Here is a 27,504-nt window from a genome sequence, read left to right as displayed (position 1 = left end):
AATATTTTTAGAATTTAATTTTTAGCTTCTCTTCCCTTAGGTTGACGAGTTTCAAACCTTCATTAAAATTTATATATATTTTTTTTCGAATTTCGAATTTTAAGTATTCATCAAAATGTTATTTAATTTAAAATTAATTTTTTTTTAGTCACAGTCAATTAACAGCTCTGTTAAATGATCATGTTAGGCGTTGACAGCTGTTATCGGCACCAGCTGTTGCTCTCTCTCTCTCTGGTTTTCATACCTCATACTCTCTGCTCATGCGAGCTTTCGTCGTTTGATTTGCATTGGAATAATTCCAATTGGTATTTGACTTTTAACAGAAACGCATTAAATTTTAATAAGAGTTATATTGCGATAAAATACATTAAAATGCGATTGTGGTTAAACTTGGCGCTGCTGGCCAGCTTAATGCTAGCAGGTGAGCTATATTAAAAAACACACACAAACTAATTCTAAACAAAGAAATCACAATGGTTGCGCTTGTGTGTATGTGTCTAAGCGGCATTTTGGCTGTACATACAGTTAGTCAAGAAAGTGATTTGACAAAATCAAAAATTTGGCACAATTTCTCTCGCAAAAAACTTATATTGCACTGGATTATTATTTAATATTTTATTTTTCTCGTCTCAGTTTTTAGAACAAGTTAAACAAAGAAATTTGAATTTAACTATTGTTAAAAATATGAGGGAAAAAAGCAAAAGTAAATTTTAATATTACCAGTACACTCTTGACTAACTGTGTATATGTATATATGTGTGGGTATTTACCCATATGCATAAAAAGTGTGGCGTGAGTTAAGTTTTGCAATGGCTGCCTGTTTACCGCTTAATGTTTTTCACAACAATTTGTTGGTACATTTTTACAGCTCATGGTACAAAGCCGCCCCGTTGGGATCCGAACTACATTGTCAAGGGTACACTGTATATTCCATATGCTGAGATAGCGGAGCCTTTTTATGCCTGGTACGATAAGAATACGAAACGCTCCCGCATTGATTATTATGGAGGCATGGTGAAGACTTATCAGCTGGCAGGAGAGGGTCAATATGGCACCTCATTGAAGCTGGCGCCGGTCACAACCCGAGATAACCTTAACAAGCTGAGCTGTCTCCAGTTGAACGGCACGGAGAAGGAGCATGTGGAAATTCAAAGCATTTTACCTGACGTAAAAACCTTTGCACTCATCGGCACCGAGACATTCCTCGGCTTTACTTGCGATAAGTTCCAGCTGGTGCAGATCAATGGCCAGAAGAAGAACATTTATACGTTGTGGGTGCGCTACAAGAAGTCACCACATTATCCCGCCAGTCGTATGCCGATTCCAGTGCGCTATGAGATGCGAGGCTACAATACGCTGTTGGGTTCCCACTTTGATCATTATTATCTGGAATACGATAGCTACGTGCATGACGACATTCCCAACGAGGTGTTTGTGATCGATGAGAGCTTAACGTGCACTGGCTTCCCAGGTCCCGGCACCGGACACTTCGCCACATTTAATCCCATGCGGGAGTTCATCTCGGGCAGCGATGAGCATGTGGATAATGCGTTCCATCATTTCAAGCGCAAGCACGGCATCGATTATAGCGATGACAAGGAACACGAGCATCGCAAGAACATATTCCGTCAGAACTTGCGCTATATTCACTCGAAGAATCGGGCTAAACTGAGTTATACGCTGGCTGTCAATCATCTGGCCGATAAGAGTGAGGAGGAGCTGAAGGCGCGACGTGGCTACAAGTCATCTGGTGTCTTTAACACAGGCAAACCCTTTCCCTATGACGTGAACAAGCTCAAGGATGAAATACCCTCTCAATACGATTGGCGTCTATATGGAGCTGTGAGTCCCGTTAAAGGTGTGTACGACTCTTGTCCAATATTCCGGCTATTACATTTAATCCTACTCCTTTTTTCATTTGCAGATCAATCGGTGTGCGGCTCTTGCTGGTCCTTTGGAACAATTGGAGCTATTGAGGGCGCATTTTTCCTTAAGAACGGCGGCAATATGGTGCGTCTCTCGCAGCAGGCGTTGATCGACTGCTCTTGGGGCTATGGCAATAATGGATGTGATGGAGGCGAGGACTTCCGGGTTTATCAATGGATGATGCAAGTCGGCGGCGTACCCACCGAAGAGGAATATGGCCCCTATCTCGGCCAGGATGGATATTGTCACATTGCCAATACTACACTTGTGGCCCCCATCACCGGCTTTGTCAATGTCACCGCCAATGATCCCGATGCCTTCAAATTGGCCTTGCTCAAGCATGGTCCGATCTCGGTGGCCATTGATGCCTCCCCCAAAACTTTTAGCTTCTATTCGCACGGTGTCTACTATGAGCCAGAGTGTAAGAACGATAAAGATGGCCTCGATCATGCCGTCTTAGCTGTCGGCTATGGCACCATTAATGGCGAGGATTACTGGCTGGTTAAGAACTCCTGGTCCACCTACTGGGGAAACGATGGCTACATTTTAATGTCTGCCCGCAAGAACAACTGTGGCGTCATGACCATGCCCACCTATGTTGAAATGTAGAAACTCATTCCCCTCATATCATATGCATAATGATTTCAATTGTACTTTACATTCCAAGGCCCTAAGGGCTTTTAATAAGCAATAAAATAACATGTTTATACTCATTTTATAATTAAATTCTTTTGTTTCTTATCATCAATTTACGCATAGTCTTCGATCTATGTATGTATCTGTATCTGACCCCAACTATTTACATCAGCAGCGATAAGCTTAGAAGACAATAAGCAGAGGTGCACTGCACTTTGTACAGCTTTCCTTAATCTCAATGGCGTAATATCATATAACGACTGAATCAGTATTTCCTACGACTGAAACATGAGATTGATTAACTAATATCGTATACTATATTCAGTTTCATTTTGCTTAACTATACTCAAGTATAGTACTCATTGAATTGCATAAAATAAGTCATTATGAACTGTGTTCGGATTATATTATTATTTAATGAGTATTATGCAATTTAACCTTTTATTTATATATATTTACTTACTTGTATTACTAACCACAGGAAGTATCGTTTGTTGCTGTATATATTTTGTTATATTACAAACTGTAACATTTATTATAATTACCACATGCTGCAAATACGTATACTTCATTTAATTAGAAATTTTTGTGATATATTTTTGATAGTTTTTGGTAAGTGTTCATATTCAAATTGTATTATTTTCAATCAACTCCTTGGGCCGTATTAGCGTTTTCACAGTTTTGAAGGAAACCCAGATATTCCAATAATTTGAAGTCGTATTAATAACTCCACAATCAAAGTACAGTCCTCTTAAATTGCTGTTTAGAAATAGGTTAAATTAAAACTTTTATATCAATATTACAGTTCTTTAATTGCATACCAAGATCCACAGGAATTGTACCACCATCCACCATTTCGGTGTTCCGCACAATTGTCCCAATCAATTGAATCATTATCCCTGTCATAAGTTGTGAATTTCTAAAATACACTGTCACACAAAACTCGTTTACCTAATTGTCCGTCGAACTAGCTGCACTCATGGCCAAGCATTCATGTAGAGAGAAGATAGAGAAAGAAACTTTGATGGATTTTGCGTCCAAACTAAACTATATTACACTCAAGATTGCAGTAATATTTGGAATCGAGCTTAGCTACCAAAAAAAAAATAAAACAAAGCTGATAAGGTATATTTATACCTTCAAATATAACTTCAAGCTATGGCTGTAATGCCCGTAGGTAATGTTCAAAGATTAAATGTTTCTTGGAACCTGCATAAGTAAAAATGAAACAAATTGTTTGAAATGTTATCATTTTATTTTCATTTTTTTGTTTTTCTGTTTCATGTTTATTTGTAAAGAATCTTACGAATCCAATTTTCAATGTATTTTACAGACGGAAGTGTTATTAACATTCGCGCATGATTTTTGTGTGTGTGTGTCTGTGTATTTTGTTTGTTTTCTTTTTTTAGTAAATAATTAACATATTTAATGTACATCAGTTAAACCAAATTTTAAGGCTAAAAACTCTACTCTTATTATTCAAATTCGCACTTAAAAATAAAGTAAAAATGATTATATTGAATTTTCATCAAATAAGTTATACGTAATTTATCTACAACTATTTTTCATTACCTTTTTTTTATCTTTCGTCGTTTCATCAATTTTCATTATGAACTTGTTACAAATTTCTTTAAAATTAATGTATGTATATTTATATTTATGTAACTATAACTATATAAGTATTATACAGATCTTAAGTAAATAAACAATAAGTTTTTTATAAAATCGGTTTCTTTTATGTACAATAGGAAAAAAACGCTCATAAAGATAAACAACAAATTCTTAAAAGTTACAAAATCTAAAATGTATACATTCTAACTTTTGCAAATCTACAGTGTAACAAGAGCTTCTATTAAATATAATATATGTTTATAAGAATAATAATTATTCCTTTTTTTGTGAAAATTATGTTACTTTAGGATGAACTTTTTTTCTGAAATTTTAGCAAATGACATGGACTGATGCAACGGAAATACCAAACCGAACTCGAATATAATGAGTCATGACATCTTAATTGAGATATAACCATACAATAAATGAATTTATTCAAAGGATGATTATCTCATTCTTTGTTATTAGATTGTAAACTATAATCATGTAATCTATTGATTGATCAATTACAATTTAAGCAAGTCATATAAACTCATGCCTAGTATAAGGATTATAAGAATCTGATAAACTTGCTTATTGAGATTGAAAAATAAAAGTTTAGTGAAGAATCCAAATTCAATTAATCTATTGATTGATCAATCGCAATTTCATCTATAAATCTAAGCTCTTGAATAAATTACAAGGATTACCAATAAGATAATTAAGTTTGCATCAGTCAAAACCATAATTTCATCATCATCTTTAAGAACTTGTGGGATTTGAATATTGTTTAATCTTAGTTTAATTATATAAAGTTAAAATTCACTTTGCCTACAAAAAGTGGTATGCTGTTAATTTTAAAATATAAAAGTTGTTGTTTTTGTTGATGTTATATACAAAAAGTTAATTTCAGTGAAAAGAAAAAATTAAAAAAGGAAATGTAATTAATAGAGGATGACTAATGTTTGGATGTTTGTTTTTTTTTTGCTGTTTTTTAATTTTTTGTTTATATTAGATATTGAATTAGATATACATATTCACAGGGTCAAATGGTTGTTGTTTTTGTATTTTGTTTGCTGCACTGTCCCTTAAGATTTTTAAAAATTTTTTATAATAAAAGAAATGTAAAGAAAATAAATAAATCTTATTCCAAACCCAAATTGTATATTGAAGGTGGTGGGTTAAAGGGGGGGCAGCGTGTTAGTTAATTTACCTAAAGCTAAATACGCGACGGCCTCGTTTGGAACCATTTATATACAATTTTAATTTTTCTGTTTTTTCTTTGTTTTTCTTTGTATTTTTTTTATATATATTTGTTGTTTTAAGGGTATTGCTTAAGAATAATTTATGTTCAATTAACTCGCGTTTTGTACTCTTTTTTCAATGTTTCAAACTTACAGACTAAAAGTAGCGTTTAATTTGTTTTTGTTGTTGTTGTTGTTGTTTGTTTTATGCGTTTAAGTTAACAATAAAACGACTGCTCGACGCTATGTACAGATATTTAACAATATACGCTTTCTCTCTCTCGCTTATGCAATTAAATATTTACAACTTTTATTTATATTGTTGATTTTTTCTGGTTTTTATTTTGGTTCTTAGTATTGCTTGCGTTTTAAGCCTGGTTATATGTTGTTGTTGTTAGTGTTGTAGTTGCTGTTGTATTTTTTATTTAAAATAATTAATTATATTATTTAATGCTTCGTTTTTGCCTTTAAGTATATGTAAATATACTATTAGTTTTGCTCTTTAATAATAACTATTACAGAAAATGTATAAAAATAATCATAAATTTATAATTATATTAAATTAATTATAGATTTTATCTCTTGCATATTCCAGTAAAATAAATGAAGGTAAATCAATTACAACAAACGAATTAGTATAATACACAATTAATATAGTTTAAATCAAAAGGAATTTAAATTAATTGTTTAGCTAACCAACATCTTAGACTTTCAATTTGTTTTTTTTTTTTTGTATTCTTTTATTTGTTATATCTAAGCATATATATCATTATAGCGCTATGTATAGTTAGATATATATATATATATATAAATATATACGATAATATTTTATTTGCTCGATTTGATACAAAAAAAAATTATTAAATAACTAAATAATTTAGCAGAAGGCTTAAATCATGTGTTTTCGTTTTTAAATGTATATTGTTGTTTTTTGTTGTTGTAATATTTCTCCCCTCAATCTCATATCGTTAATATAAATTTTGTCTATATACATATCTAAATTCTATATGTATGTGTAAGTAGTATTAGTTATAGCAAGTAAATAGCGTTTGCAACACAAAAAAAAATAAGGATTCCATTTTCTGACTGACGTTAATTATCGGTTCTTACACGATTTTCCGAGTATGTATTTTTTTTCTTGCTCTACATTTGTAAATAAGGAAAGCGCTTAAATCATTTTCAATGTCTATAGTAAAAGTTATCTTTTTTCGTTTTTAGTTTTTGTTTGATTCGCTAGGTCGATTTGTTGTCTGTTCATTTAACTGGGTTTCATATTTGAATTATCCTTGTTATTGTTTATCTGTGATTTTCCAAATGCAGCTGAAATAATGGAAATTTTTAGATAACTATTTTTAATTCAATTTAATTTATAACTCACCTTACGCACCATCTCGCCTGGAGCCCGCCGCCGTGGCTTTCTCTGGTAAACTGACGCCCCCAGCAGCTGATGCGCCTGCGCCCAACCGTTCAATGACACGCGAATCACAGGATATTGTACGTTGCAGGCAGCGTGATCTTTCGCTCATCTTCTCCTGCTGCTGTTCCAGTAACGTCGGCGCCGCATTAAAGTGTCCACCTTGAAAATTTAAAAATAAATAAGTAAGTACGAATTGTCAAAAACGTGGTCGTTATTGTTGTTGTTGCTTACCCTTGGGCTTGTCGTCCAACATGTGGAGCCTGTGGGCTGTGTTCAGGATGTTGTTGACGGTGCTCAATGTGGCAGCCGCTGAGTTCGTTGTGGAGTTGTTTAATGTTTTACTTTTAAGGGCCGACGACTGCGACAAATGATGTGTATGTGGCGAATGATGCTGCTGCTGCTGATGTGACGGCAACTGTTGCTGATAATGATGATTGCTGTTGCTTTTATTATTACTGTTACTGCTGTTGTTGTTCTGATGGATACTGATAGAATTGCGTCGTTCCCTCATCGCTGCCTGAAACCGCTCCGGCGACTGCAACGAACACTTGTTGATGGTCTGCGGCTTGGCGAAACCCCCTTCCGTTGTGGGTGTCGTTGGTGTGGTTGGTGTTGTTGGTGTTGATGGCGCCGTATCCACCGACGGACGATGACGCATCCGATACTCGCTAATGGACAACTTCCGCTTGGGCATTGGCGCCGGCTCTGGCACTGTGAGCATGGGATTTAGTCGTGGATCATGGCTGGCGGTGCGTGTATACAACTTAAGTGGCGTTGTTGCTGGTGGCGGCATACTATCGATTGCTGCCACAGCAGCAGCAGCAGGTGCAATTGCAGATGGAGGCGTGGCAATCACCGTCACAGATGGGGCCACGGCGGGGACATTAGCAACAACAGCTGCTTTCGCTGCCTTCGATTTAGTGGCCTCCAAGTACTCTGCCAAGCTGGGCATGCTGTTGTTCTGCAACTTGGCTATAGGCGAGGAAACTAAAGCGGCACTTGCAGGCAATGTTGGTGGATCCTGCAATTTGCCATAAATCGTATTATAATACGGCAATTGCTTCGCAGAGGAGCAACTGTTGTTACCGGCAACAGCAATGGGCACGGCTACCGGCGATGTTGCTGTCGGTGTTGTTGCTGCTGCCGCTACCGCAGGTATTGCTGTCATTGTTGGTGTCGGCTGTGTGATGAGCACAGGTATTGGTGCTGCTGATATGGGCGTTACAATGGGCGTGGCTGGCTTGGCTATAATTTTGGGTATAGCATTTATTGTTGGCGTTGTGGTTGTTCCTATGGGCAACTGTTGCTGTTGTTGCTGCTGCGGCTGCTGCTGCTGTACTTTCTGTTGATTGTTGCTCTTTGTTTTATTATTGCTTGCATCTTTATCTTTATCCTTTTCTTTGTCCTTTTGTTTCTTTTCGCGATCCTTTTTCTTGCTCTTCTTTTTCTCCTTCTTCTCCTTCTTGCTGAACGCAGCCATCAACGCCGCCTGCTGTCGACTGCCACACATGGATTCACGACGCCGACTGATTGCTGTCAATTTTCCACTTGCAATCGCTTGTGCCAAACTCATTGTTCCCTGCAACTCCTGCTGTTGTTGATGATTGTTCTCCTTGCGATGCTGTTGCTGTTGAGCTGTCACCGCAACAGCGCCTGCTGCAACAGCAACTGCTGCTGCTGTCACTGCTGTTGGTTGCTGCGGTGCCTTAGTGCTGTTCAACAACAAACTGCTGCTGAGTATTTGACTATTCGGTTTGCTCAACTCTTGTTCAAAATTCGTTTGCCGCTTCTTTGTTGCTATAGCAGCTGCTGCTGCTGTGAGCGTTGGAGGCGTGGCTGGTGTTACACACATGGACATGGTGCGACGACGCAGCGCCGACTGTTGTAGTTGCTGTTGGTCGAGTGTGTTGCTGTTGTGTTTAGTTTTGCCATTTGCTGTCGCTGTTGGTGTTGTTGGCGTGCCAGCTATTGTTGCTGTGGGCATTGCTAGCAGTTGTTGCTGCTGCTGCTTGCTCTCTTTGGGCTGTTTCTTTTTAAGCGCAGGCGCTGCCATTGCTCCCATGGTTGCAACTGCTGCTGTCGCCTTTTGTTTGTCTTTATCCTTTGACTTCTTTTTCTCCTTCTTTGACTTTTTCAGCTGCTTTTCTCGCTCACGCTTCTCATCTTTGTCCTTGCTAGACTTTTTGTTGGCAAGTTCAGCTGTGTTGTTGTTGTTGTTGGTGGTGGTGGTGTTGTTGCTCTTGCTGGAGGAACAGCTGCTGCCAGTTGCCTTCTTGTTGCGCGATTGCAAGTACGAAATGTTTGCCGCATGGAAGGACAACAAACGCTCCTGAATGTCCAGCTCGGTTAGATTTTTGCTGCTCGCTGCAGTTGTCGCTACTGTTACAGCTGTTGGTGTTCCTGTTGCTGTTGTAGTTGTAGTTGCAGCAGCAGCAGCAGCAGCTGCAGCCGTTGTTACAGTTGTTACACTTGCAGCTGCTGTTGCTGCTACAGTAGTTGGTACTGCACCTGTTATTGTTGTCTTCGCTGCAGTAGTTGCTGTTCCTACTGCTGTTGTTGATGGTTGGACTTCCAGTTTAGGCTTCTTCTTCAGCGGCTCCTCAAGCTCCTCCTTTACAACTGTTCCACGCGCTTTAATGGCCGCCTTCACAGAATCTACAAGCAATGTGGTTGAGGTTGTTGCAACTGGGAGTGTTGCTGCTGTGCGTAGCAGCGATTCTCCCGGTTTGGGCTCTGGCATTGACTCCACTTTGTTTGGCAGCGTTTGCGGCTCTGGTTTAATCTCCGCCTTGGGCTCCACTTTGGGCAATTTCTGCTGCTCCACCAGCAACAATGTCTCTGGCAACGTTTCTGGCTTGGCTTGTTCTTGCTGTTGCTCTTGTTGCTGATGTTGTTGTTGCTGCTCTTGTTCTTGCTGTTGTTGCTGTTGTTGCTCTTGCTCTCGCTTTACTTTGAGCAACTCTTCAAAGTTATCACACGCCTGGCTCTCCTCACGTTCCACATCAATTTTAACATCCTCCGCCGCGGCACTGGTGTCCTCTGGCTCAATTTTAACCAGGTTATCCTCGGCCACAATTTGTTGGGCACCTGGACTGGGGGAACGCAAGATGTCTACATCATCTTCCTGCTCAAAGTGCAGCTGTTGTGTCTCCACCTTTAATAGATCTGTCTTTGCCTCAATTTGTTCCATTTTGTGATCTTCTTCGCCAGCGCTGCCAATGACATCGATATGTGGTTCCTCCGCAGCAGTTTCCTCAAGTCCACCATTGCTGATGACCACAAGACGTCGTTTCTTTAGCGGCGTACTAAAACCATTCGGTAGCAACGGTGGCGTCTGTTGCTGCTGTTGTTGATGCGGATGTTGTTGCTGCAGATGGGGCGATAATATGCTCGGTGTGGGAGTCTGTGGTTGACTTTCATCCGTGGTCTCCTCGCTGATGGCCTGGCGCAGCCAGCGCTTCTTCACCGATGAATTATTCTGTACCGACGGCAATTGCAATCGCTCTGTTGCCTCCACTTGGTGTATAAATTGTTCCACTTTCAACAATGCTGGCGCTGGCGTTTCTTGCTGTTGTTGCTGTTGCTGCTGAAATGATTGCTGTTGCAGTTGTTCTCGGGAACCATTTATTTCACTCATTGCGGCCTGCACTAGACTGTCTAAACCTGACGTTTCTTGTTGCTGCTGTTGCTGCTGTTCACATTGCTCAGATTGTTGAAACCAACTGGACATCAGCGTCTTTTTGGTCTTGGCACCGCTGGGTGGATATTTAAACTCTCCCGTTGAAGGTGATTGCAATTGTTGAACTACCACTTGCTGTTGTTGTGGTTGTTGTTCCAGCGGTCCCATTGCTGCTTCAATTAGCAGACACGCACTGCTTACTGAAGATGCTCCTGTTGTTGTTGCTGGCATCGCTGTTGTGGTTGTTGGTGATTTAAAGGCGTCGCAGTTGTTGTGCGCCAATGCCAGCAACAAACCAGCTGCCTGATCAGCCGATTGTTGTTGCTGTTGCAGCATCATGTTGTTGTTGCTGCTGCTATGTTGCTGATGTGCTGCTGGCGATGTGAGCTCGGACTCGGTATGCGACTCGTTATCCGATTCATTAAGACTCTTACGTCGTTTGCTATTGTTGTTGTTGTTGTAGCTGCGACTAACTTTCCGCTTCTTTTTGTTGCGTCTCGATGTGCAGTTGTTGTTGTTGATACTGTTGTTATTGCTGGTGGTGGGCGTGCCGAAACCTACGATACTTCCATCAATTGATTCACTGATGGAATTGCTGTTAGAATTGCGTTTACGTGGCGATGCAGGTGAATTGCTCGCACGCTGCTTGCTGCCCAACTGTCGACTTTCCGCGCCGGCGAGTGCACCGCCCGCACCACCCGCCTTCTTGCCCCGCGCCTCTTGCTTCTCCATTTTATCAATGGCACGCAATATCGCCTCCAGTTTGCGCTCCTCGCGTGACTTTGGTTTGTCCTTTTTGGCAGTAGGCGTTGATGTTGCTGGCGTACTCGCTGTTGTTGTTGCTGTCGTTGCGGTTGCTGCTGCCGTTGACTCATCTTCCTTTGCATCCAACTTGGGACTATTGATTGTTGTTGTTGGTGTTGTTGCCGATTTCGCAGGAGTTTTACGGGCTGCTGGCGTTGTGATGACGTTGATATTGTTGTTGTTGCTGCAATTGTTAATGTTGTTGGCAAGCGTTTGTGCAACAATTTTTGTTGGCGTCTTTGAAGGCGACACCACAGGTTGATAGAGTGTTGTTTGTGGTTGTTGATGCTGCTGTTGATGCTGCAGTTGCTGCTGTTGTTGTAGTGGCTGCAGCGGTTGTTGCGCTTGTTGTTGCTGCGGTTGTTGCTGCGGTTGTTGCTGCGGTTGTTGCTGCGGTTGTTGCTGCGGTTGTTGCTGCGGTTGTTGTTGCGGTTGTTGATGCTGCGCTAGCTGCAATTGTGGTGGTTGCTGCTTTAATGGTTGCTGCTTTAATGGTTGCTGCTTTAATTGTTGCTGCGTTGTAATTTTAATGGGCGTTACAATATGCGATGTGGGCGTAGCATGTAGCGTTTGCAGCGCACTAACCGCCATGCGTGCTTCATCAGCCAATTGTTGTTGTTGTTGTTGTTGCTGCTGCTGTTGTTGCTGCTGCTGCAGGAAATGTGGCTGCTGTTGTGGCTGCAAGTAGTATGTTGCCATGGGACGCTGTGCTGCCGCTGCAGCTGCAATGACCGCCAGCGGCTCCTGTTGCTGCTGTTGTTGCTGCTGCTGCTGTTGTTGCTGCTGCTGCTGTTGTTGCTGCTGCTGCATCAGCGATGGTTGCTGTTGTGCAGGCTTCGGCAGCATCTGTGGCGACATCAACATTGGCGTTGGCAGCGCTGCCAGTATTTGCTGTTGCTGCTGTGTTGGACTGCGTTGCAGCAATGATGTTTGTTGTTGTTGCTGTTGTAGCTGCTGCTGCTGTTGCTGATGCTGCAATGTGGGCGATTGCAATTGTGTGGGCGTTGGCGATGGAATGGACACTGATGGCGACGATGAAGATGTACAAATTCCCGAATCATGCAACACACTGGACATGGAAACGGAACACGAATTACTGCTGTTGCCACCATTACTGTTGCTGTTGCAGAGCAATGCAGCTGCTGCCGCTGCGGTACCAACTGTTGCTGTCACCAATGTCGGACTGGGTTTAAAGCCCAAATTCAGTTGGCTCAACTGTGGACTATTAAGTCCCATATGGCTGCTGCTCTCGCCACTTGAGGATGTGGTACGATTACGTGCTGTTGCCGCGGCAGCAACAGCAGCAGCTGCTGCCACACTGTTGCCTAATCCCATGGTGAGTTGAATCGCTGCCGCGCTATTGGCAGCAGCCGCTGCTGCCGCTGCGGCAGCCGCCGCTTTGTTGCGATGACTGCTGCGGGGTTGAGCGGGTGGTGCCTGCAATTGTTGTTGCACCGCCAGCGGCAGAGCGAACAGACAATCGCTCCCCAGGTCGCAGGCACAGCGTGTGCTCGTCGGTTGAATGACCGCCGAATGGGATTTCTTATGCTCCACAGCGGTTAAATCATGCGGTTCATGCCGCACCGTAATCTCTGTCTGAGCACGTATGTGCGTCAGTGCCACAATATAGAGATGCAACGTTCCCTTCTCGAAATAATGCTGCAACTCGGCATTCGGTCGACACGAGCGACGAACGAAACGGGCATCGTTGCCGTACGTTCTCGTATCGACACAGACTTCAGGTCCTTTGAGATAGGCGGGCAATGCTTGCTGGTTTGTCAACTGCAGATGTGGATGCGTTTGCATTGGCGCCTCCACGCCCGGCAGCTGGTAAAAGAAGACAAACTGTCCAGGCGTCTTGTGGACCTTGAAGCTGTTCAAATAATTACTGGGCGGCGGCGTATTCATGTTAACGGTGGGATTCTGTGTACGAAACTGCGTTGTCAGCATATACTTGCCCCTCAGCTCATGGATGGGGGCATGTGGCGCCAGATCGATGCTGCTGATGAGCACCTTGGCGCCCGCATACGGTATTAATTGGGCACGCTTCTCCAGTTCACTGGCACAGCCGCCAGCAATTAAACGCAACGCCTTGTTCTCTGTATTCTGGATGCTCTGCAGCAAACTAGGCTGCTTTTGTATGGCATGGAGACGCGCTCGCAACTCCGGCGAATAATGATTTGTTACAGCGTATTCATAATGCTCGATCCATTGGCGCAAATTCGCTGCATGCTTTTCGGCGGCAGTGAGGGCGGGACTGTTGCCACCATTGCCATCGCCACTCGATTTACTCTTCCGTTTGCTGCTTTTCTTTGTCGCCTTGGCGCTGCCTGAGCCACCACCAACACCACCAGCACCGCCGGCAGCAGCAGAACCACCACCACTTGCTGCTGACAACTTGTCGCCGCTCTTTTTACTCTTCTTTAACGTTGCAGCGGCTCCATCTTTGGTTTTCTTTGATTTCTTGGCCAAACCGCCAGCAGCTGCTCCTGTTGCATAACCACCATTGAGTCCAGAGCCCAGACGTTGTTGCTGTTGTTGTTGCTGCTGCTGCTGCTGCTGCTGGAGATCTTGGCTAGTGTAGAGCGTTCCTCCTTGCATTCCTCCAGCAGCTGCCACACCCATTCCATTTCCACCTGCTGCGGCTGCTGACGCGGCGGCAGCTGCTGCTGCAACGGCTGCACCATTGGCGGCTTGAGAGGCCACCAGCATCATGTGCTCCTTGCGCTTCTGTCGCTGCAAGGCACGTGCTCTGGCCTTGTCCACAGTTCGAGGCTGGCACAGCTCACACTGATACTCTTCCGGTATGTTGAGACGGTCGATGCCCATGCAGTCCACATGTTGCCAGGCGCTATAAAAACACAATTCAAATTAGTTTTGCTCTTAAATTCTTTCTAAGATTGCAACACATTTGATTTTATTTCTATCCATTTGTGTACACAAATTATAGTTATTGTTAAAGATTCTAAACTTGAAATATAATTTATTAAATATTGATTTTAAAAAAATATAATTCTTGTAATTAAGATTGTGAAATAAAATTTATTTTATTGTATTAAAAAATACTAATTTTTGAAAACAAAAAAATTTTGAGTTATTTTAAATTTATTTTTTTTGTTTTTGTATTATCATTATTAATATTATAATTTTTTTTTCAAATCAAGTTCTTGATAAACTCAATGAAATTATTTTATTTAATATTAATAATAAATTTAAAAAGAAAAAAAAAATATCAAGAAAATGTATTTAATTTTATTAAAGGAAATATGTAGTTTTTTTTGGAAATTGATCTTCATTGTTTTCCTTATTAATTATTTTTGATTTTTAATTATTCATTAATATCTAGATATACTTACGAGCATTTGTCACAGCATATCATGTAACCATCGTCGTGGGTTAATTCACAAATGCAGCGTGTCACCGAATCGTCCTCAGCCTCTGCTTCGGGTGCCGTTTCCGTCTCCTCGCCGGGATCAATGTCAGCGCTTGCCAAACGTGAGCTGCCGCTTATAGCCGAGTGAGCATCATCATCCGGTACATGGCGTCCAACTAAAAGATATGTGAATTAGTAAAGATTTCAAAAGATTGGAGGAGTGTAAAGGTGATAAGCTTACTTTGTTGTCCATAGTAGCTGCTGTAGCTGCTGCCTGGTGTCGTTGCTGCAGCTGCCACTGTAACGCCGATACCACCGAGTGACCATTGTTGGGGTTGTTGTGCGCCGCCCGTTGTTATTGATGTTGTCTGCTGCTGCTGTTGTTGTTGCTGCTGCTGCTGCTGCTGAGAGGCATATGTGTGATCCTGCATTATGGCATGCAGCTGTTGCAGTCGCAAATCCTGCGTTAGCACAGGCACTGGACGCACTTCTTCAATATACAACTCCTCCTCATTTGCAGTCATCTGCGAATGTGGATGCAATGGCTGTTGCTGATGCTGCGCTGGTTGTTGTTGTTGTTGTTGTTGTTGTTGCTGCTGCTGCTGCGGTTGTAATTGTTGCTGCTGCGGTTTCATCATCAGTGTCGTTGCATCCACATGCACTTGCGTCAGTTGCGGCGTCGTCAACGTTGTTGTCGTCGTGTTGCTGTTGCTGCTCGTATTGTTGCCACGCAGACTGCTCAAATTGTTTGTGCTATTGCTGTGGTTAAGGCTGCAATGCAAAGAATCAACAAGATTAGTTGTGATTCAGGAGAACTTAACAAAATTTAACGTATAAATAAAACCTTTCCGTTCCGATGTAAACATTGTTCGTTAGCTATAGATTAATCTGTAACAGAGCTGCATCCTACTCAAAATCTCAGGCCAACTTTTCATATCGAAACAACACAATTTATTAACAAACATATTTGTCTTGTCTTTTCTTTTTAACATTTTCAGGCAATTTATTACAAATACAATTTTGTCAAATTTAAATTTTTTGAGCTTACTAGATTGATAAACTAAACTTTTAGTTTATTGATGGTTATCGAAAGTGATGAATACAATTGCTTGGGAGAGTGTACTATCAATGGTACTATCGATACATTATTTCGCAGCACTGATCTTTTAATTTGTTATCGCTGAAATAAGTTGATTTTGATTGCTTACCTGTGCTTATAATACTCGACCACATTGGGTGGTGGTTTCCGATTAGCAGCTGCAGCTGCTGCCGCTGCCACCGATGCGATTGCCTCATGTTGCAGGTGCTGTTGATGTTGCTTGCGTTCCAGCGACGCCGCTCGACTGCTCGGCGCACTCACAGATTGACGACGTGCCGCTGTTGCCGACATGTACGAGGACATTGCAGCGCTGCCGCTGGAAAATCCATGTGAGGATATGCTCACCGAGGGCGCACTGGAGGTGCTTACAGTTAGATATGATGACGATGACGAGTTTACCGATGGCGATGATGATGATAATGTTGTTGTCGATGAACTGGGTGACATTGCTGCTGCTTGAAAGTGCGTCAACAACAAATTACCCGATGTAGATGTCGTTAAATTGTTGTTGTGGCTGATGCTGCTGTTGCTGCCGGCATATACAATTTGCGTTGATGTTGCTGTTGGCTGTGGCGGCGGCATGTTGGTTGTTGTTGCTGCTGCTGCTGCAACTGTTGGTGTTGTCTGTTGCTGATAACGCTGCTGTTGCTGGCTAAACGACTTTTGGGCCATGCTCTGCAATATACGAGCCGATAACTCATCCGTCATTTGCGTTCCATTTACAATCATCACATCGTCGGTGATAAGCGAAGATTGCTGCTGCTGTTGTTGTTGAAGTTCGCTGCTACTGTCACTGCTGCTGGTGCTGTTGTAGTGAATGCGTTTGGTTTGAGCCTGAATCTGTGGCTGATGCTGCTGTATGATAGTGCCATGTGAGTTGACAAACTTGATAGCACCCGGCGTTGACTGTTGCAGCATGTAACCGCCGCCGCCGGCTGTTGCTGCTGTTGTCTTTTGTTGCAGCTGTGTACCCTGTGGCAAATTGGCGGCCAATTGTTGCAACGGTTGCTGCTGCACCACATACTTGTTGTTGTTGTTTATGGTGCTGCCCGCTTGCAGTTTGCCAACCTTGCTGGGCGTCAGTTGTTGCTGCTGCTGCTGCTTGGCGTATACATTCTGTTGCTGCGGCACGGCAGCAATCGACAGCGCAGTTGCTGCGCTGCCAACGCTACTGTATTGCTTAACAAATTTCGTTTTAACGCCAGCTTTGTGAGTCGACTGTTGTGAGGAGATGAAAGCTTTGAGTTGTTGTTGTTGCTGCTGCTGCTGCTGTTGTTGTTGTTGCTGTTGTTGTTGTTGCTGTTGTTGCTGATGCTGCTGCAGCATGTTACCAACAGTCTTGACCGTTATCTTTTGGTTGGTCTTCTTGAGTAGCGCTGCAGCTGCTCCGCCTGCTGCCGTCGTTATCGCCGGTCGGTTTGCAACAGCATTAACATATTTCTGCTGCGCCGGCTGCACAATAATCTGCGGCGCCTGCTGTTGCTGCTGCTGCGGCGGCACATACGATTGCAGTCGTGTGACAACACGCGATCCGAGCGTCACCTTTTGCATTAGCGGAGTCGCCGTTGCCGCCTGTTGAGTGGCTTGAGCATAACCGTGTAGTTGCTTTGGTGTGGCGCCTACACCTGCCGCTTTATAGGCGCTGATGTTGCCAAATTTTTGCTGCTGTTGCTGCTGCTTAATAGTTGGCGTTGCCGTAACATAGGGCAAATTCTTGGCGCTGAGATAGTTGAGCTGCTGCTGCTGTTGTTGCTGTGTCTGGGAGGACATTGGCGGTGCCTGTTTTGAGAGCACCGTGAGATTACTAAGCAACAGCTTGGAGTTATGCGGTGGCGCCGCTGAGGAGGCATCAATGATGACATTGCTAGTGCTGCCATCGGTGGTTACAATCTTGTAGATTTGTGGATTCAACAATTCGTGCTGCTGTTGCTGTGACGTTTGTTGTTGATGCTGCTGCTGTTGTTGCGCTGCTGTTGTACGCACCGCGTACTTTTGTGCCGGCTGCGCTTGTATCGACATACGTCGCTGCATGATCCGCTTCAGTTGCGCCTGCGTCGATAAACTGCTGCCATCGATAACAATATGCGGCTGCTGTTGCTGCAGTTGCTGCTGCTGTGATCCACCAATGGCAATTCTGTTGCTGCTGCTGTTGTTATTGCTGTTGCTGCTGCTGGCGCTGCCGCTTGTGACGACGGGTTCCACAAAGACCGTGTCGTGCGTGGACATGGGCATGTTTATTTATCAATTTATTATAATTGCTCACAAAAATAATATAATTAAATGTGTATTTTTACTTGGCGATCATAGAATCGCTTTGAAACTAAATTGTTGTTTTACAAGGGGGAGGCGGGAGGGGGTCTGCTTTTAACTGGTGCTAAGTTTATGTTGCTCTTCTTTAGTAGCTGCTTTTGCGTTTTGTTTTTTTTTTTTTGGCATTTCACAACACTACTTCACTAGACATCTCGTTTACAAGAAGCTTTTGCCTCTGCCGCCGCTGCTGTTGTTTTAGATTTTCTTGTTTTTGTTTAATATATTGTGACTTTTGCCGCGTTAAGCTGCTGCTGCTGCTGCAAGTGCGTTTACTACTGCCTCTGTTAGTGATGGTGCCCCCAAACCTTTGGGGGCCTAATGCATAACCAGAAATGCTTTCTTCGTTGGCGTTGCCGATGGCGTTTGCCTGACCGCTAATGGCGGCTGCTAATTGTGGGCGGCGCGCATTCAAATTGCAAATACGATTTCCAACACTGTGCCACATTACATTGTTAGCCATTACAAACATAACGGTGCGTATTATTTTTAAGCTTCTTCCTTCCTCTGCTATCTCTCTCACTCCTTCTCTATGCTTTGCTCTTCTTGTCCTTTCTCGTTGTTATTGTTGTTGTAGTTGACGTCTCGTTGTTATTGGTATTTGATCTTGTCCTTTTTGTTGTTATCCAGCACAACGAAACTGCATCAATTTTAACTCACTAAACGATGTTTCGTTGTATATTCCATTTGCTGCAAGAAAAGTAAATAATGAAAAAATAGTATTAATTATAAAATAATTATATGTATAAATCGTAATATTTCAATCGATAGTTTTTAAAGCCAATTAGACTATCGGTTATCGATAATTGCCAGCTAATACATCGTACAGCGTTGCCAACTGTCATTTTAAAGCTTATGTAATCCAAAACAACAGGCAATAACGAAACGCATGCGCATCGCAATTGTTTCTGCTTGTGTATATTTGTGTATTTATCCAGTGCTCTTTAGGCACGCTATTCGCGAATGCACTTGCAGCGAGTACAAGCTTGAAGTCAAGTAGCTACCAACTCGTTAATAGAGACCCAAGCAACAACAACAACTACATCAAAGCAGAGACCAAGTGATAGATATACGTTATGAACTTGCATTGTTTACATTTGTATGTGGTTATGTATGCGTGTGCGAGTGCAAAACCCAATGACGAGACCAACAACATTTAGCACTTGTGCATTTTTGCTTTAAGCAAAAATAAAACCTGTTTTCTTGTTTGCATTAACCACTCATCATTTTTACGAGCGACGCTAATCATGTCAAGCTAAAAAACTTGGATACGTGCAAAGACTAATTTTAAAATTCCAAAGAACCTAATATTGCAAAATATAAATTCAGTATACAGAAAAACACCTTTAATTGGTTTTTTAATTTTTTTTTAAATATAATTAGTGTCTTTAAAAAGATTAAAATTTATTAAAAGCTATAAAAGCTTCATCGTATTATTATTAAATAGATAAAAAAAAAAAAAAAAACAATTCCTTATATTATTTGTAATATTATTGTTATATTTTTTGATATAAGAAATAAGTCAACTCTTTTATCATTCATCAATTTAACCATAGCAAATAAAAGCTTGATCTTCCGGCATTATCTTATTGTGTATGTTTCTTCTTCTTTAGTTTCTGCAGTCTGCGATTTGGTATTTCTACATTTTTCTTTAATTCTATAGTATTTCTTGCGCAGTCGCTTTACACCTCAACATTCGTATTTACAAGTTACATGTGTTTGAGTGTGCTTGAATGCATTCATTCTGTGTGTTTCTGTGTGCTTGAATGTGAGAGTGTATGCGTGTGTGTGGCTTTTGGTCGTAGCCAAAGCCAAAGCAAAAAGTGAATGCACTAATTTTGCCTTGGCATCCGGCGCGGCATTCAGTCGCAGTCGGCGACATCTTACTCGCCGCTGCGTTGTTATTGTTGTAGTTGTTGTTGTTGTTTGTATTTTTTTGCTGCTGTTTTTAGTATCTAATGTCCGTTCGTTGTTGTTGGCGTTTGTAGTTTCTAAAAGTACGCTGACTGCGATTTGCGCCTATTGAAATATCATTTCTAATTGAAATTGGGTAGAACAGCAGCCAGAGCAATCGTCGCGCATTTACATACATATGTATGTACATACATTCAATTGAATGCTATTCATGTGCTTTTTGCTATTCGCTTTTACTTAGCAATCAATTTGAATTGCAAAGGAAAGAAACACAAACAGAAACAAAACCACACACAATTTCACAGAATTGCGAATTGTTAATTGTACAGTCAATGGGTTTATGTAACCCCATCAAGTATTTACTGCATGCACACATTTACATACATATGTACATACACATTTATGTAAATACTTTGCTAAACAATAATGACTGCACAATCAAATTAATCACATGTGTATATAACTATAACAGAAGCTGGACACACATAAATATGTTATGTAACATTGCAATTTTTATTTCCTGGAATATACTGTTAGCTTGTCTCCATTCTTAAAATTTAAAATAAACCCTTTAAAGAAGCAAATTCAACTACTGCTTGATAGCAGAAGGTGCAAAAGAATTACTTAGTTTTTATTATACGCATAATATTGCTATTTATAATTTCAATTTATTTCGCTGCCTATGGGACGGAATTGTGTAATTTTTGTGACCCGACTACATATGTACATCCATACAAACACACACACATGTGTGTACAATTTATTTCCGTTTAATGTTATTTCTCAATAAAAGCGACAAGCCCCAAGATAACAGAAGCAACAACAATTTCTGGGTGCTGCAGATTGATTTTACTTGTGTCTGTGTGTGTGTGTGTATGATTTACAAACATGACGGCGACACACTTTGAAATAAACACAAGCATCTAAAAAAGCACAAGATGCAGATAAATAAAGGCACATAATATATACACAAATACGAGTGAACACATGTAAGTTTAAATACCAGAAAAGTGAAATACGCATCAAAGTGTAAATACGACAAACAACTGTGCATGCAAAAGCTTAATAAACCCTACCCCAACCATTATCTAAACTGCGCGCCATAAACAAATTTACACACATTCATACAAGGTATGCTACAGCGAATGCATGAGAATGTGCGTATGCATTGGTAAGCAAACTTACGAGAGAGAGAGAGAAAAAGAGCATGTTTGAATGCACATTGAAACTTACCGCAAACAATCATACAACATGGCGACTGGTCGCCGCGCTTTCGTTAAGCTTTGCTGTAGTTCGAGAGAGAAAAAAAAACTCACTGTTGGAATTGCAATAGTAGAGAAATTGGCAAACTCGTCGTCAGGTCAGCAATCAAAGCTTCTCAAATTTAAAAGCAAATCTAATCGGTGTCAACGATCGATATCAATGGCCAACAATCGACTTATCACATTCGTTACATATTCAATAACATTTACAACAATAAAATTAATGCAATTGCCGTTGCCTACATTACATATACATACACATATCGAGGGGCTGCCCCACACCAACACCTACATTTCAATGTTGTATTCTATCTATTTGTATTTTACATTTGGTTTGGTTTGTTAATGCCAGCTAGTGTCAACTAATTGCGTCTTATTTTTTGTTGTTGCGCACATTTCATACGCTTGTTTGCCTCTCTGTTTGTTTTCATAGTTTTAGCGCCTTACGTCTCTATTGGATAAACTTTGAACAGACTGACATTTTCAAATCAGTTTTCAGCTGCCTTTCTGGTGGATTGCATATTAAGTACTGCAACAAATACCAATTGTATAAATTAATGAGTAAAAGTACCTAAGCATTTATTATAGATATGCACATTTACATATCTATAAGGCTTCAAATAGAGAAACTTCTCGTACATCCTCCTCCGCCCATTTACTCCCACATTGAAATCAATGCATATGTGTAACTGCATGTTTGTATGTACATATGTATAAATGCGAATCTATCCAATCGTACGATACATTTGCATATTTTTGGCGGGGGTGTATAAGCGGCAAATTCTGACAACCCTTGAAATATTGAATGTTTTTCCCATTTCGAGTGTATATTATGTATTGAGTTTCGTATGCGCCCAAGGAATATACATATAGTAAAAACTTGTTCATCAACTTTTGCTTTCATTTTTGCCCATACCACAGAAAGTGGCGAAAAATCGTACAGGGCAGTCGAGGCAAAAATCACGTATGCGTAAAGAGCAGCACAAGCGATAAACACAACGAAAGATGTGATGGAAAGAGACAAGCAGATGAACACACAATACCAGCAAAACGGGCAACAGCGGCCAACTTCATGGCGTACAAACATGTAACAGCAAGAATAGGGAATAAAACGTTTGACGAAAACATAACAGTGTACAGGAGTGTACAACGAAATTCGGAAAAAGCTGAGAATAATGGCAAAAAACTAAGCGACAGTGGAGCGGTTTTAACATCCTGAAAATATGTTTAATTGCAATATGGCGACAAGTTTTAATTTCTTTTGTGTGAAATAGTGCATAACATTATTATTTCATTTAAAAATACTCTGTTAATTCAATTTATTTAAGGGTTACTGCGCATGTCAAAACAATAAACCCCACATGTAGTGGTTGCAGATACATACATAAGAATATTATTTCATAGACGTATTCAAATTAGTCTTACTGCAAGCAAATAGTTTTTTAATTTAAGTTCACCAGTCATTTAATCAAACATTTGTTTAACACAAACGCAATTCGAAACATAAATACACATTTCACAAATTCTTTGCAAAGCTGGCAACTCTACTTGGCTCAATTACGCACAACTAACTTCACGTTGCACAAAAGAAAATCGCAAGCAAAACAAACGAATGCGCAAGCTATATGTCAAGCATGTAGGTGCGAGTGAGCACAGCATAGAGGGCACTGGGAAAAGTACGAAATTAAATATGGCGACCCACTGTGCGAAAAAAAAAACTAAAAGATTTACAATAGCACTATATTAATAATAATTTAACTTGACAATATCAACACTTATTGACAACTACACTAGTTTAGAAACATTCTGCTCTTTTTATTGCCGAATAGGATTGAAAATATTGGGTTGAAATTTCTACCTTTGACTTGCGATTTGCGCGCGCGTTGAGGTTGTTTTGTTTAACTTTCAAATAAATATACTCACCGTATAAGATTTTTAGTATAACTTCATTATGCACAACACGGGTTTAAATTGCAAGTTGTCGTATAAGTTTAACGTGTGACATTCGCGGTTTTCGGAACAAAATTATGTTTTGCATATAACTTTAGTATGTTTGGATTTTTTTTTTCACATATTCACAATTTCGATACTCACACACTGTAATTTGGTTTGCAGGTTTTGTGATTGTGAATCGCGACGTTGTTTTAACGTTTGCTGCCTGCTAAAATAAACGTTTCCTCTTTGATTAATCAATTTTATTATAAATACGTATGGCATAAGAAATACAACGAAAAATGCGCACGAAAACACCTACTGAGCGTGTGTAGGAACGAGATGAACATACAGTGCTGTGCTGCGCGCGCACTTGTATCATATTGACAGCTACATATAGTGTGGCCGTTTTCGCTTGCGGCCATAGACATGCCAACTAGCACAAATCCTACCTATTATCGGCTATTTTATTTTGTTCGCGCTGCTTCTTCTACATTGTCTTTCTTTAGACTATTCCTACTGCGCCTGCCATTCCGCTGTGTACTTTATAGTGCTGTACGTACATTCGTTTTGTCTTTCTGTCTGTTCGTTGATACATACATATATGCATGCATGTACACACACGGCGCCACCGAAATATGTACCTATGTACATATATATAAATCTATACACGGATATTGCCGCTCATATACACAAAATTTGTTGTATTTTCAGTGTAATATTACACGTTTTTTTTTACAGAATAAACATGCATACATGCCAACAAGAAAAAAATAAAGTTCACTAAAAATATGTAGGGACAAGCCAGATGCCTAATAGCATAGACAACCACATATATTTTAAAGATGCCCATATGTAAGTGGATATTCGATTTTGCACATTGACATAAAAGAATTAAAGGGTAACACGAAAAAAATATAATTACAATTTGTACAATTCTTTATTACATTTTGTACCTCGCTTCGTGCTCACACACAAACACACGCTTTGAAATATACAATGTATGTATGTATATAGACCGCTGCTACAACACTTTAACGGCATCTCGCTTACACTCACGCTCCGCACGCATTTTACCTTTCACGTCCTATGTGTTTTTCATCTTTACCAACACGCTAATAAGACAAAATTTAAAACTACATTTTAAGCTATAACTAACACTTTTCATCATTACATTTTATCGTGTAGCGAAAACTGCACTTGGGCACAGTGCCCGGAACAAATTTTTTATAATTTATTTGTTGATTTTACAATTATAAACGCGTTTCACACTCCGCGTTACTCCGATTCTTCTTCTTCATCTAAATGTAAGCGCAGAATGTTATCTTATGCTACTGTTATGCTCAATATGAGACTGTTAATTTGTTACAGATGCGGCGAATTCATAGTCGCTGTAATGCAACTCTGATTGTCGATAAATTTGACGATTCGGAAATCTGGCTATTTTCAGCTAAGTTTTGCAATTAATATTTTTGGTAAAACTGTGCAAAAGTCCCACGATAACAAATTTAACAGAAACATATATTGTTCCCCCCAAAACTTGCCAGCACTGGCTTGGAAGAATGACACCAGATGCAACGGCTGCCACCCAGCAAAATTTTCCGATCTGGCAACTTGTTCTAATTTAATCAAAATAAATTTAGATGCACCTACGAAAATTCATTTAATTGGAACTTTTCTTAATTTTGAAGCCAACATTTTTTAATTTTATGCAGAGTTTTTGTTGGAATTTCTCTATTTTTTTAAAATTAAATTTGTAATTTCTCTCCCCGAAGGTTGACGAAATTCAAACCTTTATTAAAATGGTAACCTTAATTTTGACTAATTTCCAAATTTATGAATATTTGTGCAAACAGCCCGCAAAAACATATTTAGATGCTTTCCAGCCAGAAACAGCTATTTTTCTTTTAATAGTTGCCAGCACTCGTTAATTTGTTTTCTGAGATTCAAGGCTGCCACCCTGTCCAAGACACGCGCGCTATTTAAATTTTTATTTTTAATAATTTAAAAATTTGAAGAAAAATTTTTATTCTAAATTAGATAAAATATATGCGAAGTGCTAGGAGTTCGTAGTGCCTCAGGGTGAAGTTTTGTAACAATGTTTAATTTAGTTGAATCCAAATATTAGACGAAATTCGAAAAAAAATTTGCTTAAATTGTAAAACAAGTTGGCAGGACTGCTACTCCATTTGCAAATCAGCTGGAAAATCCAAAAAGGAAAATAAATAAATAATGCTGCCATGGAGGTAAATCCACTTGCTGTTATTCTTGTTTACTTTGATAGCAAAGGCGATCGCCTGCTGTATCGCTATCCATATCAGCCGCTCGGCAAAACGCTTAAATTGGAGGAGCCGCACGAGGAGCAGAGCAACAAGAAGCGCAATCCATTTGCCGTTGCCAACACTGATGACCTGCTGCAGACGCCCACACACCAGAACCCGAGCCAAGGTCAAGGTCAGCTGCAGGGATTTGCGGACGATGTGCTCTCCGCCCTGTTTGCCGTCAAGCCACAATTGTGCAACCAAAAGTTCGAGTTGAAACTGAATGATGTGCGCTTTGTTAGTCATCCCACGCTGATAAGTGTTGTGCCCGCTGCAACGCCCAATCCAACGTCGAATCAAGCGACTGCATCCGGGTCCAGCGCCACAGCGAGTGTGTCCGTATCCGTAGGTGCGGTTAAGAAGCAGCAAATGCTAATTAACATTGTTTTCGCACTGCATGCCCAGGCCAGCTACTCCATTGTCAAGTGCTACCATGAGCTGAGCAAGCGTCTGGGATTGGCGCTGAAATTCGAGGAGCAGCGCAGTGGCTACCTCACCGAACAGACGGCGTACATGGCGCGCACCCACGACGAGCAGCAACAGCAGCCGCTGGAGAAGACCTTTGAACTGATTGCGGAACGTTGCAGCTTGGCGCAGGCACTGAAATCCATCTGTAATGATCTGTGCACCACGGGATTGCTGAGCACCACATTGAATCAGAATCTTACGTTGACCTTTTGTCTGCCGGCAAAGGCGCATCAGCTGCACAAGAAGGGCAGCATGGTGGATCCCGAGACGATAGATAGATGCCTGCGAGCCTTGAAACCGTATCATGGCATGCTCCTGCTGGTGGACTTTGCCGAGCTGCTCGATTGTGTGCCGCCGACGGGAGCGCGCATGCTCTGGCAACTGGTGGATGCCTATAATCCATTGATAAGCCTGCAGAGCATGGCGTCCAATGCGGATCTGAGTATTGAGCATGTCTACAAGCTGGTATCGCATCTTGTCTACTGGGCCAAGGCTACCATCATTTATCCGCTGTGCGAGACGAATGTCTATGTGATTGCGCCGGATGCATCGCTGCACACCAAGTCACATCTAGTCGAGAAGTTCTCCACACGCTTTGCAGGCATGTCGCTATTTGAAGTCATCTCGGACTTCTCGCTGCCCACATCGATTGGACATCTGACGACGCCGCTACAACAGCCGGCACGTCAGGGAATTCTCGCCCAAATGGTGCTCTGGATGTTGCAGCATCATCTTCTCATGCAGCTCCACACCTATGTACAGTTCATGCCCAGCGATGATGATGAATTTGGCGATTCCGCATCGTGTACGCAGGCACAGATGCCGGGCAGCTGTGATAACCTCACCGAGGAGGAGCAGGATGATCCTCTGCATGGCGGCTCCATGCTTAGCATGTCCAGTCAACCGCTGCCGATGCCAGTCAACAACCATCGACGTCCATTAACCGAGGATCACGACTCTTTGGCATCGGACAACATTGCCGTGCAGCCGTCGTCCAGTCACAAGTCCAACTTCAGCATGACGGCTTCTCTCAGCACCGACAATTGCGACAGCCTTGACTCAATGGAGGATGAACAGAAGCTCAAGGAGCTGCTGCAGGTCTTCAACGATGCCGATCGCGCTGCCATCCGTCGCATTCCCGCCTCCCTCAACGTCGATGATCTCTCGCTACTCGTCAAGCTCTATCAAATGGGTTACTTCAAGAGCGAACATCATCTGGAGGAGATCATGTACTTTGAGAATCTGCGGCGATCGCAGCTTTTACAACTGCTCGACAAATTTCGCGATGTACTGATCATATACGAGACCGAAGATCCTGCCATTGCATCCATGTACAACAATAAATAGATCTATGTATATACTATAATAATAATACCTATGTATGTGTGTATAATAAAGCGCATTCCAAATGCATTCTTAGTTAAGCATCTGATGACTATATTCTAATGTATTCCCTCATCTGCAAGATCACAGAATCGAAGCATTGTTTTTATATTTTAAAGACCCTGAAAATTATAATAAAAAAAGGAAAT

General features: G+C 41.2%; 4 protein-coding genes across 8 annotated transcripts; 3 read left to right on the top strand and 1 right to left on the bottom strand.

The window, feature by feature from the left end:
• Window positions 1-272: 272 nt before the first annotated feature.
• Window positions 273-2,652, top strand: LOC117786275 (digestive cysteine proteinase 1). Its single transcript, XM_034624444.1, has 3 exons — window positions 273-421; window positions 869-1,858; window positions 1,925-2,652. Exons 1-3 carry the CDS (start codon window positions 373-375, stop codon window positions 2,533-2,535), a joined length of 1,650 nt encoding a protein of 549 aa, XP_034480335.1. The 5' UTR covers window positions 273-372; the 3' UTR covers window positions 2,536-2,652.
• A 3,817-nt stretch (window positions 2,653-6,469) lies between these two features.
• LOC117786272 (homeotic protein female sterile) lies at window positions 6,470-24,513 on the bottom strand. Of its 5 annotated transcripts, XM_034624440.1 has the most exons (10): window positions 24,261-24,513; window positions 23,175-23,412; window positions 15,878-18,765; window positions 14,911-15,440; window positions 14,653-14,845; window positions 12,105-14,147; window positions 9,684-12,062; window positions 7,045-8,135; window positions 6,775-6,972; window positions 6,470-6,716 (listed from the first exon to the last, which is right to left on the bottom strand). In XM_034624440.1, exons 3-9 carry the CDS (start codon window positions 17,998-18,000, stop codon window positions 6,776-6,778), a joined length of 8,556 nt encoding a protein of 2,851 aa, XP_034480331.1. In that variant the 5' UTR covers window positions 18,001-18,765; window positions 23,175-23,412; window positions 24,261-24,513; the 3' UTR covers window positions 6,470-6,716; window position 6,775. The 5 variants fall into 5 exon arrangements, with proteins under 5 accessions (XP_034480331.1, XP_034480328.1, XP_034480329.1 ...); XM_034624437.1 differs by having other exon boundaries at window positions 9,684-14,147; XM_034624438.1 differs by having other exon boundaries at window positions 9,684-14,147; window positions 23,175-23,409.
• LOC117788503 lies at window positions 20,763-22,664 on the top strand. Its single transcript, XM_034627288.1, has 3 exons — window positions 20,763-20,846; window positions 20,944-20,978; window positions 22,173-22,664. Exons 1-3 carry the CDS (start codon window positions 20,763-20,765, stop codon window positions 22,468-22,470), a joined length of 417 nt encoding a protein of 138 aa, XP_034483179.1. The 3' UTR covers window positions 22,471-22,664.
• Window positions 24,514-25,360: 847 nt separating the features above from the next.
• LOC117786274 (GATOR complex protein NPRL3) lies at window positions 25,361-27,399 on the top strand. Its single transcript, XM_034624443.1, has one exon. It carries the CDS (start codon window positions 25,424-25,426, stop codon window positions 27,317-27,319), a length of 1,896 nt encoding a protein of 631 aa, XP_034480334.1. The 5' UTR covers window positions 25,361-25,423; the 3' UTR covers window positions 27,320-27,399.
• Window positions 27,400-27,504: the final 105 nt, after the last annotated feature.

The sequence above is a fragment of the Drosophila innubila genome (assembly GCF_004354385.1).
Source record: "Drosophila innubila isolate TH190305 chromosome 3L unlocalized genomic scaffold, UK_Dinn_1.0 0_D_3L, whole genome shotgun sequence".
NCBI classification, from domain to species: Eukaryota; Metazoa; Arthropoda; class Insecta; order Diptera; family Drosophilidae; genus Drosophila; species Drosophila innubila.
Note: the sequence above shows the minus strand (reverse complement) of the source record. Positions and strands in the feature narration are given on the sequence as shown.